The 12,279-nt window shown below is 46.2% G+C and overlaps 1 protein-coding gene across 4 annotated transcripts in view; it reads right to left on the reverse strand.

Annotated features, from left to right (window-relative positions):
- Positions 1 to 984: 984 nt before the first annotated feature.
- Positions 985 to 12,279, reverse strand: part of AGO2 (argonaute RISC catalytic component 2) — a 130,405-nt gene continuing 119,110 nt past the window's right edge. For 3 of the 4 annotated variants that reach the window (XM_037803585.1, XM_037803586.1, XM_037803587.1), the window contains exon 19: positions 11,388 to 12,224. In XM_037803585.1, the coding sequence (XP_037659513.1) occupies positions 12,116 to 12,224 (109 nt within the window). In that variant the 3' untranslated portion in view covers positions 11,388 to 12,115. Of the gene's footprint in view, positions 1,489 to 11,387; positions 12,225 to 12,279 lie in introns of those variants that run through there. The other variant, XM_037803588.1, reaches the window with a different exon arrangement.

The raw sequence follows: 12,279 nt of genomic DNA on the forward strand, positions 1-12,279 counted from the left end.
TATTAAGGCCCTGTCACAGTCATTAAATAAGGATATTGCAGATCCCACCATCAGTGTGGACTTCTTAAAGACTGCCATCAGTCTCTATCGTTTCTTCCAGTCTTGACTAGCAAGACAAATGGAACAAAGGTTTTTTTTGAGTGTGTGGTTTTGGGTATTAAGAAGTAAGAAGTAGATGTCTTATCCATGCAAAGTAAAAAAGAGAACTGCATCTCAGTTTTGTAAATAAACTTATTATATGTATAAGAAGACTGGAACAAAATATACCAGAATGTCAAGAGTAATGACTGTCAGTGTTGTGACTACAGATCATTTAAATCTCTTCATGTTTTCCTGAGTTTTCACTTTTGTGATAATGAACACGTAGTATTCTTAAAACCAGAAAATAGCTTTAAATTAGGACAAAACTGTGACTTGCTTTAGCACTGATGTACATCCCAGTGATCTTCAGCTACCTTTAGGCTTTCCTAATCCAACCCTCCTTTCCCAACACCCATATTCTTTTCAGTCCAGCAAGCAGTTGTCAAAAAGAGCCCAAGCAGTGAGGCTGCCCGGATTGCAAGCCGTGCTGAGTGTTTAAATCTAACCAGACCATGGGGGACGGAGCTCTGGGAGCCAAGAACCCTAGACGGTGTTGGCACCGATCGCCACGTTTGGCAGGGAGCATGTGGCGTCATGTAGGCTGGGCCCAGCTCACCAGATCTACACGTCTCTTCTCCGTGGCAGCTAGTGTGGACACTCTCCAGTCATCCGAGATGCCAGTTACCTTTCTCACTCCCATCCAGCCCCAAATTCTCGGGGGTAGTGCCTAGCTCTATTGAGGATATTTTTTTAAGGACCAGGCCCCCTGTGTTTAGAATAGAGCTGTAGACATCTGTCATTTAAGGAATGCTCCCATCTTGGAAAGCTGAGAATCTCCACCTGTGCAGAAGTACCCAAGTAAATAAGTGAATAATTGAAGATCTTTGAAGAGGCAGCTGTAAATATGAGGAATTTTATTTTATTTTTTTGCTGACATACTATGAGGCAAAACAAAATTGACACCATACAAAATAACTTTATAAAATATCATTCACATCATATTTTATCAGATTTACAGCATTCTGTGCATGTTAAGGGTTATGTAAGGAGGTGAAAAAACACTATGCCAAACCTTTAGTATTAGTTTATATACACACAGTAAGAAACAAAACAAGTAACTGTTAGGTTTTCCATGTATTTATTGCAAAAATAGTGCAAACTACTAAACCTAGGAAGCTGTAAAACAAACTTGAAAGGACCCAGCTAAGCTTTAACCCGACAATAGATGCTCAGTGTCTCAGCCTGTGGCTCTCGTCACCAGTTTATCTTCTGTCCGTCACGACCACTCCCCGTGGGGTCAGCTCGGGGCGAGTGCTGGGGAGGAAGAGACGTGAAGACTGGCCGGCTGCCCGAGGTCCCCAATACCTTTAGGGTCATGCTACTTCCTCAATGGCAGTTTTGTGAGGTCTGTGTTGAAAACATTAAAATGCCATGATTTTTAAGTTTGAACTTAGAAATAAGTTATCCAACCTCTGATGACATGGAGAAAATTAAGAAAGCAGCATGAACAGAAAGGATTTGAACATTATTGTCTGCTTATAAACATAGTATCCTTTTCCTCGGGTCTATTTGGGGAAAGTATAATGTAGGGCAACCTTTGAACCATATATTGCAGTAAGTTAAAAAAAAATGAGAGAAAAAAAAGGATACCATATTCCTACAAGAGTAACTTTATCATTTCTTTCAACAGTCTATTGGGGTCCAGAAAGCATTTATCTAAACAAAATAATAAAGGCTAAACAAAATGCTACCTGTAAAAGCTTAAAGAAACAAAATGCAGCATATTCAGGTTCTTTTTCTTGAGGTACCTGTATAAATTTAATCACCTGCCCCAAAGTACTCCTGTTAGGTTAAAAACAAAATGCTTCCTGGTGAGCCAATTGTAGGGCATTTATTATTACTGAGAAAGTGCAACAACGCTGATCTTTATATGCAGCATATTAAAGGATGATTTACTCTTTACAAAATATAGCTTAAGTATCAACCTGATGGAAGTTTAAAAATTAAAAATATTTAACTAGAATCATCCCCTTCTTTTGAGATCCTGCAGCAAAAAGCCTCCCAAATCAACTTTCAAAGTTTTGCCACTAAGGAATGTTGGTTCTCTTGTAAAATTCAGAGACCTTTTTTAAAATAGTAAAGCTATATACTACAGGAAAGATCCCAAAATTTTTAAATTTCTCATTGGTATAAAATCAAATTCTTAAGACTCCAAAATATTGTGTCACCTCCAAAGAATTAAGTAAAAAAAGATCACCATAGTAGGAAAAGTCTAGAATTGTACATTGCCAAATATAAAAGCATGGAAAGTCATCGATCTCCTATCGTATTCTCTCACCTGCCGTAAAGCTTTCCTAATTTGGGGGGACCCTGGGGTTGCTGCTACATGCAGTCCTCCCGCCCCCCAGCCAGCCACGTGTGCTCTCCCCCGTCTCTGTCCATGGTCATTAGCACCTCTGCCAGGTGGGTCAGGAGAGACGAAACCGAGAACAGTCCATGTGCTGCTCAGCGGATATGCCAGAGGAAGAGGGGGCATGAATGGCTACAAAAGCAGTGATAAGAGTTTATGTGTTTTTTTTTTTTTTTTTTGGGGGGGGGGCTCCCCTTCATTGGCACAGAATATGAAGCAATAGCTATAAATATATGCATAGAAGAGTTTGGAATTTATCGTTTGAAAATGTTAAATTTGCTCTTTATATATACATATATATAAGTATATATATATATATTTTGTGTTTTTTTTTTCCACAAGAGGGCAGTTGGGATTCCAATATAATTGGGAGGGGGGAAATCTATCAAATTTCATGGCCAATTGGGCTTTTCTCCCCACTTTCAACATAAAATATTTAATTTTTATATTGATTTTTTCAATGCATTAGAATTCAACACAAAAGGCACAAAATAAATAAAATATTAAATAAACGGAAATTACGATTTCAAGCTTCATGTGGATTTGTAGCTCACTGTTTGGTTACTTTTTCCAATTTAATTTGACAGACTTAGTAAATAGCACCCAACTGTTTAACTGAGGTAGATCCACATTGTAAAGAAAGCTGGGTCCCCTCCATTTATCTCTAAATTTAAAATACTTTTACAAAAACAAAAATCCATTTTAATCATATGCAGAAGCGATGACAGGTGGCACCACCTGAAGAAAGCTTAAAATGTGAGCAGGTTTGCAAAGAAGATTTATGCCCAAATCACATTCTCCATCAGCCATAAATAAATCTCAAGACTGGAGGAAAAAAAACAAAACATTGAAATTAACCCTGAAAAAGTCCCAAGACTTTCAGAACAGGTCTTTTTGACTGACTGCCATAGAAATGCACAATGGTCCATTTACATCAAGGAATGGCGACAACCAAGCCAGACCTGAGAGAAAAAGGGGTGGGGGGACAGTGGGGGGCAGGGAAAGGGGGGGGAGAGAGCTGTAGCACTAAAAGTTTCCCTTTTTAACTCTGGAGAAAAGACTCCTTGTGTTATCATAGCATCTTGGTCTGAACAGTTTAAACTCACTTGGCCTAATGTTTTTGCATACTCTGAAACTTACAAACTTAACATCTGATTAAGGCTTAATTTAAAGTGGCCTTAGCACATAGCTTCACACAAGCACTGACACCCTCCAGACACACAGAATGGTCAACGACATGAAGCCCCAGAATTGTGGTTAGCAGGGACTATAATTTTATCATTAATTGTACAATCCAGGAAGCAAAAGAATTATACAGAGAGGCCAATGTCTATAAATCATAGTCCACACAGGACCTGTAAATTTTACAGACCAGCACGGCATGGTCTCTATCTCCCAAGCACAGGCGCGGGGGTCCTGGAGCCCCCAGCCCGGCCTGGACGCAGACCACCTGGGGCACCACGACACCAGGCCCTTGGAGCTGCACCGCTTCTTTTATTTATTCTGGGGGAGAATTAAGAAGGGACAAGAGCCACCTATGTGACTTTTGAGTTCATTTTTGGTTCTTTTTCAATTATTTTATAAAAATAAAATAAAACTAGAAAAATTGATAAAAACTAAGGGATAAGACCCTTCAATACATAGTAGGTCAGTAAGCTGAAGTGTACTGGAGGTAAGAAAAAAATCTGGATTTAGACAATACATTCTCTTATTTCATGAGTAATTAGCCACTTTGCTGCACAGAAAACTTACAATTAATCTCTTAAAACTTGTTAAGCAGTAAAAACTCACTTCAACATGAATTCATACCTTCAACAACTACACCAAAATCCACTATCAAACTCAGGCCTTGATTTCAGTTTAATGCTAACCTGTACACTTCCAGGGTGTGTCACACTGTGTGTGTTCAGCTTTGCAGAGGAGCCGAGTTGGCTAACACATTATCCCCCCTGCAACCTGCGCCTCGGCCTGGACAGGGGTGTCTTTCGGAACGAGGGGTCTGGGGAGACACAAGCGGCAAGGGGGGCCATCAGAAACGATCCTGTCCACTTCAAATGAGTACACTGGATTGTTTCCCCACTAAAAACCAAAAAAATGAAATCATCCTTGATAGGGAAGCCTGATTTTAATTAGACCACAAGCCAAGAAACTGCTAAATACCTGACTTGACAAAGTTAGAGATGAAAATTATTAGGTACGCCAAAATCGGAGTCCTGTGTGAACCGCTCAAGCTAACACCCACACCTGCGCACGCAATTTCCCCACAAGTCACAAAACAAAGCAATGGCAACTAAAAGCATTCCAAAATCAGGGTAACAGGACTCAATAGCACCTTACATCTGAGGACTTCACAAGCATTGTGCAAAGACATGATTCTACTTCCTTTTTAAAAAAAAACATAGTTTCATTATAATAAATATTTTTCTCGCGTAACTATGAGAACAAACCCACCAGGTTTTGCTGGTGCTCGCGATCGATGCCTGGCTAGGAGATGGGTCTTTGAGCCTAATTCCTGAAATCCCAGCAGGTGTGGGACTGCTCAGGAGCACGAGAGAAATCAAGCAGCTGAAGCCAGGCAGCAGCCTCTCCCGCCGTCCCCAGACTGAGCTGGTTTCACAGCCTACAGAGGGAGGAGCTCAGGAGCAAAAGCAGCTCAGAGGCCGAGGGTCCGCGACTGGCTGTGGAAGGGTGCAGGTTCACTGCCCGGCAGGAACACGGCCCGACCTAACTCGCAGAGACACTGAGGGCCTGCCTGGTAAAGCACGGGGTCGACACTAGGTCTTCCACGCACCCGCAGGCTGAACATCTGGTGCCTGCCTGTGGCTGGGGATGCGGGGGCTGCCTCTCCCACCACCTCCAGAACTCAGAGGAACCTCGGCCCCCATGAGCACCTGTCTATCGGGGGGCCCGAGGGCCGGGCAGTCAGTCAGGTGCTGTGGGGGTTTCTTGGGGTCAACTCCCTGGTCATAAGGACCTTAAAGACTGAGAAAGCACTGAATGGGGAGGGGCCTCAGCATCTGTTTCCTGGAGGCACTTGGGGGGGAAGAGTTTGTATTTGGTGTTTGAGCTTTAATTCCGAGCTACTTAAATTCAAGGAGGTCTTAAATAGGAGATAATGCAACCTTCTCCACCCACTAAAAACCCTTCCGTCAAGCCACCAAGGGCATTTAGACTTTCTAAGTCTAACACACCTAGACTTCCACGTCAGCCATTAGCTAGAAAAGCGTTCACAGAAGCACCAGTCATCCTCCGTTCTCTCATTTACTGGAAGATCTCTCATGAGCGCGAGATCACGGGAAAGACCCACCCCAGGGTCCGAGACACGCGTGCAAAAAGCCAGCGGCTCAGGGATCGAACGGCGGAGCGGGCCATGGCAGTGGTGCCCTCTGAAAACCGTGTACCGGATTCTGGCCCGAAACCCGAGGCTGACCCAGAGGTCGCCAAGCAGCCCCTCAGGCAGGTCAGCAGACATCGGGGACACCCCCCTAAAGTCCGTGCATCTTGGGGCAGTGTGTATGCAGAATTAAAAAAACATTCTTAGAAAGACTGCAAAGGACACTTAGTTCTTTCAGAATTAATTCCCGCCCCGTGGCGTAAAAGCATCAGAACCCCCAGGTGGCAGCAGCAGAGGCCAGACCTAGGTGGTGGTGACTGGAGGCCTCTCCTTGCCAAAACCAGCACCTGGGCCCTGAGCCTGAGAACGGAGCCACCTCCACACTCCCCGATGTCCTCAATTCCAGAGCAAACCCAGGCGACTCGGAGCCAATGCGAAGACTCTAAAGCAAGCAGTGAAGAAGGCAGAGGGTACCACGTCTGACCCACGGTACCGCGTGTGGGTAAATGACATTTCTGACAGCAAAGTGGTTAATCAGAGGGAAGGGCGCTCCGAGCCAAAACAAACTCTCCCGGAGCAGGGACTTGTGCCTCAGGACGCCAGCTGTGGCCCTGATGTTCCTTGCAAATGAAACACCCTGGCTTGAACAGAACGTTCTGCTGTCAAACCTTAGATCATTCTTAGGCAGGGAGTGATGTTAACTCAAAGGTGAGTTATGCCTGCACTCTTTCAAAGCCAGGTGGCTATTTAAATGCACGTTTAACAGACAGTGTCGGTGTTGGAGCACCGCCAGGACCTGACAGCATGGGAAAAGGGGGAAGAGTGAAGTGCTTTCATGTTTCGGACAGGCAAGTGAAAGTCACTTGGGCCAGCGGGCTATTTTTTTGCCGTGCCGAGATACACGCTGTCCAGGGAGAGAAGCCTGCTGCTGCACCAGTGCTGGCCTCTGCATGTCCTGGCCTCTCTCACGGAGCAGGGGCCGCCCGAGGCCCCACCATGGCACACAGATTTTCAAGCCAGAACTGAAGAGATAGGTGGTCACAATTCAGTTTATTCAGGCAACATTTTGGCTGTTTTCAGTGTGGATCGCAAAGCTTAAGAGCAAACATGAATCTATCGAGAATTCAGAGGTAGCCTTTATCTGCATTTGTTTTTTATCTGAAAGGTATTTAGAAACCACCATCTGTAGTGATTTGGCTAAGCCAATACATTCACTTTAGACAATAAAATGGCAAAACATAACCAAAGAAGCCTGAGGGAGGGCTCTGCAGTGGTGTGGGCATGAGATTGGCACACACGGGGGACCAGTGGGGATCCAAATGCTTCTTCCTATTTCTCAGGCTTGGTAGCATAACCACATGCACATGTGGGGCTGCAGCACCCACTTCTAACCCAGCAAAGCCACGAGCCACGCGGGAAGGGCCCTGGACTGCAGCTCCCCCAGTGTCAGTGGGTGAGGCCACCCAGCAGGGACCGCTGGCTTTAGGACAAGGGCTGACCAGGGGGACAGCTGGTCCTGCCGCAGATGCTTCCTAGCCAAACTGCCAAGTGCTGGGCAGAACGAGAAGGAAATGCTTTAGGAAGCCACAACCAACAACAAGGAGGTAAGCAAACCAAAGGGGTGTTGACAAAAAGGTTTACAATCAGTCCTCTCAAAATCAATTTTCAGATCTCAAGAAGAGCACACACTACAAACAGATTGAAAGCTTCCTTTCAGAAACACAAGAAAACAAAGAAACAAAGCTGATGAGTCCTTCATGAATGGCTGGCCGACAGGCACAAAGCCGCACAGGAGAACAGCACTAAGAGGTCCACGTGACTAACACGTAATACTGAAACACGGGGCAGCTGGCACAAGACAAAGCAATGTGTTGTATTCTTATCATTTCTGCTATCATAAATCTATTTACAGTCTTTTCAAACAAGTACAGCAGATGCAAAGTTGGACATAATAAAAAGGAAGTTGTCAAAAAATCAGTGCAATTATTTTGAGTTGAAAAGTTTCCTTAAAAAAGACTCAGCGAGTGGGCTTCAGAGCACACAGACACCCAATGTTACAAAAGCCACAAGTGCACTGTGTCAACATCGAAAAATGTCACACCAGCCAAAACTGCTGGCATGGCGGCTGCTAGGGGGAAGAGTCTCAGTTCCTCTGGGGTGGGACTTAGGATATAAATAAAATATTTGCATTCTGAAAGTGAGGCGTACGAACACTGAGGAAGTTTCTATTTATTGTACATTCCTTTTCTCATGAGCATGAGAGATGAGTCAAAGAGGTCACAGGAAAATTTCGTATGGCTTGTCTGTGCCACTGGGATTGTCACTGTCTGGGTGATGTCGACTTCTAAAGCCCCCCCCCCCCCAAAGGAACTGCCTTAGGGATAGGAAAATGCCCACGAAGAGTTCTCATGTAACTGCCCAGCAGATCTGAGTCCCCATGAAGGGTGCCACCACCCAGGCTCCCACGGGGCCACGCAACAAGCCAAGTGCTGCCACGGCAACAGGGGACCGGAGATGCCACCCCGGTGTCCCCACTGCAGGACGCCTGGCTGGTCTACCCTTATCATACTGTATCAAATATACAATTCGGCTGAAAAACGACCTTGAAAAAATAAAATTTAAATCATCCGCAGATCAATGTAAAATTACACCGCTGCATATATAAGAAAAACAATTCATCCAGAAAAGTTACTTTTGTGGCTTTCAAAAATAAATCATCCTGCAAACTTGAAGGTAAACATTAGGCAATTTATAAAAACGGGGGGGAAATAATTTCTATCATATTCATTAAGTACCACACGCACGGGAATATCCACATAGGCCAAATCCAACCAGGCAGAGAGGACAAAATAAATAGCAACATCCGCATTTAACAACAATACAAATAACATATAATAACGACAGGAACCCCCCACCCCAGCCCCTGCGGGAACTGGACCGAGGCTGCCTCCTGGAGCAAGCGCTCAGGAACTGGGTAAACCTCGGAGTAACAGTGACTGCGGCCAGCCCCCAACAGCAAGGAGACCCCTCCCCGCTTCCAACGCCCCCCCGGGGCCGGCCCACGCAGCGGCCGCGGCTCTTTGTGATTTCAGAGAGTGCAAACATTCATTCCCAGGGAGACACCTCCTCCAGGCAGTGTGCGGACACGCCGAAGAGCAACATCATCTCGAAGAGAAAAGCGGACCCTAAAACGCAGTTATCAAAACTGTATATGCAAAGACTTCGCAAAACAGCAAAAGCAAAACCAAAATAAAACAATCCCTTTCTAAAAAAGTACAGGTATGCGCAGTTTTAAAAAATGGATCTGAACTAGGAAAATCAGAGCTTAAACAACACACACAAAACCGATGGTGCCTTAGCGTTACACAAAGCGAGACTCGGAGCAGCTCCCCTGGGTTCCTCTAATCCCTTAGTTGTTACAGAGAGAGCTTCTCCAAAGCCACAGAGAGCGGGGAAAGGGTGAGTGTACAGTAATCTATCTTAAAAGGGAATTTAAAAACACACCAGGAAGAGGGTCAGTATAGGAATCTGAGCAGGAGGCCTCTTTTAAAGAGGTGAGATAAATCCCAGTTTTCTTTTGAATCAACCCCGGTGGAGCCTCACAGTGTTCACCTCGTTTGCTTAAAGCAAGGCACAGCTCACTTAACAGTGGGGTGGGGGCACAGCCAGGGGATGGGCGCCCCTCGAATCTGAACAGGCCGCACCCCAGGAGGTCAGCTGATCTAGAGAACGCCCGTGTGCCTTGTGGGAGCCCCGCAGAGCAGGCCTGGGGCACCCCAAACCCTACCGTGCACACACACACAGGAGCAGATGGGAAGGCGGCTCTCTGGCTTCCACACAAACAGTGCTTAGACTTACTCTGCTGCACTTCGAGGCCTTACACTGTCTCCAAATTTATGAAGAAAGCCTTGGTGCTGGGGTTCTCCTTAAGTATAAAATAAATCCTAGCAATGGATTTATTTTATTTATTGAAGAATAAATCCTAGTAATGGGGGAGATTGGTAGAATTTGGGGGAAACAACTCTTTACCTGAGAAAGTGTAATTACAGCTCTTTGAATTCTGAATCATCAGGCATGGACAAAGGTATGTGGTTAACCCAACTGGAGACATTTGGTCTGTTAATATTTTTAGTATTAAAAGTTTTATAAAACAAGTATAGGGCTTTAAAAAGTACCTTTCTCAAAATACTTGGGCCCACTAAAAAGCAAACTTTTCCTTCAAAATGATTTTTTCTTAAAGTACAGGTCTAGTTTTCCACCGGCCTAGGCATTCACTTGGGAAAGCATCTCCAAGCACTGCCCCTGGGTCCCCACCACTCCCTCCACGCTCGCACTCGGGAGGGCCAGTGAGGTCCGCGGGCCCAGGACTGCCAGCGCCCAGCTCTGGCGAAGCTGCTGCAGAAGGTTCTCGGGGAGGGCCAGGAATCTGCATTTCAACCAGCACCACCCATCTCCCCCCACCTCCCACCAGAGCCTTTGCAGACAGCAGACCCACACCTTGGAGACACGCGGCTCTAGATGATTCCAAAAGTGGCTGAAGAGTAACCTAATTTCAGATTCTGAAAGTTTACTGTTACCGAGTCCTACTGAGCCCAAATGCTCCTTCTGAAAACAGGAGAAAGTGCCACTTGCCAATAAAACAACAGGGAATTGCAACATTTCTTAGAGCAGAGGCTTATGTCATTTAAAAAGACACACACACAAAAAGATACAGCAAGGAGAGACTAATGCCATTAAGACACCCACACATACACGCGGATGCACACACACCACTCTGAGCATCTAGCTTCACAAACGACAGCCAGCCCTTGGTCGCCTGCACCTACTGTCCCGCCCGCTCTCCCCAGCAGTCGGCGCTCACTGTCGCTGGGCACCGCGGTGCCAGAGGTAAGTGCCACGAGGGCTGGGGGCACCGGGCAGCTGCCCCTCTCCCAATCCCGGCTCCGACTCTTCACTAAAGAGCCCACAAGCAGACTGGTGGTGGCGCTGCCTTGCCAGCTGCCCACAGTCTCACCGGGGCTGCAATCGCCCAACTGAGGTGGCAGGTGGTCGCACTTGGCAGCCAGCAGCCCCCCGGCTCTCTAGGTGTCAGTACGCACATCCTATGAAACCTGCCTAGCGAAGCCGTGCGTGGAGAGGCGTGCTGTGACATGTGAGCCTGCTTCCCAGGACCGTGCCCCACTGTGCTGAGTTGGCTGAGCAGCCCGTGGGGACACCCTCTCCCCCCCCGACCCCCACAGTCACGGTGACAAACGTCTACATCAAGGGGTGGCCGCGACACCTTCTGCCAAGTGCATATTCCTGACCTCGAGCTCCAGGAGCCACAAGCCGGGGCTTGCCTGTGCCCACCACGAGAAGCACCCGGGGTAAATAAAAGGAGCAGCGCCTAGCTACCACGTTAATACTGCAAACCAGATATATATTTTTCTCTTACATTAAAGACATAACAGTGAAAAAAGGATTGTACTGTATTTATCACCACAGACCCGTATTCTTTAGAAACTTTGGAAAATAAATGTCACAGTCCTACAGGACAAATCTTACAATTAGACTGTCTGTATATTGTCTTTTTTTTTTTTTTTTTAAATAATTTTCTATTAAAATGGCACTTGTCTGCCAATCTCTCTGGACCTCTGAATGTTGCAGCACACGCGGCCGTCTCCTGCCACCACCCCCCCCTTTCGGGCTGAGTGAAAGGGCGGCGCTGGCAGGAGGGACACCTGGGGGTCAGGCCTTATGTGGCCACCTGCCCCTGCGCCTGGCGTGCCCAGGGGCAACGCCAGCAGCTCGCCGGGAATCGCTTTCAAAGAAACTTCAGTGACGACATCAGAATGTTCAAGGCTTTAAAACCACAATCATGTTTTCTGTTGCTTTTACCTCTTAAAAAGAATGTTCACAGCTAGTTTCAGCCGATCAATTTCATAGAGAATCATGTGTTTAAAAACAAGTAAATTGAATGACCAAATAAATTAAAAATGTTTTAAAGCCCTGAGTTCATAGATTGGTTTTAGGAAATTTTAGGAAACATGGGACTCTATTTTAATAAGCAGCTTATAGATTTTGGCAAACCATATTTCCTACAACAGTGGGGTCTCATACAGGTCTGCAGTTCAAAATCCAAGTTGAAATCTGGGACAGAAGGCATTCTGGAAAGTGGAGGATCTAATAAAATAAATGATGTCTCATGTTTAATGCTGGCTGTCACGGGAGGGCTGGGCAGCTGTTGGTCGGACTGTAGCTGGTCTCGTGTGAATCCAACTTCATACACAATCGCTAAACACTGGAACACGTCAAGCAAAGTACATGGTGCGCAGCGTGTCCTGGTGCACTTGCACGGCCTTCGCCAGGGCCTGGTGGTCGCGCCCGTTACTCTGCCCCGAGGTATGGCTTCCTTCAGCACTGGGGGGGACACAGGGAGAAAGGGGGTGCGGCCCTTAGCAAAGACTCTCGGGGA

The sequence above is a fragment of the Choloepus didactylus genome, chromosome 14 (genome assembly GCF_015220235.1).
Source record: "Choloepus didactylus isolate mChoDid1 chromosome 14, mChoDid1.pri, whole genome shotgun sequence".
Lineage (NCBI taxonomy): Eukaryota > Metazoa > Chordata > Mammalia > Pilosa > Megalonychidae > Choloepus > Choloepus didactylus.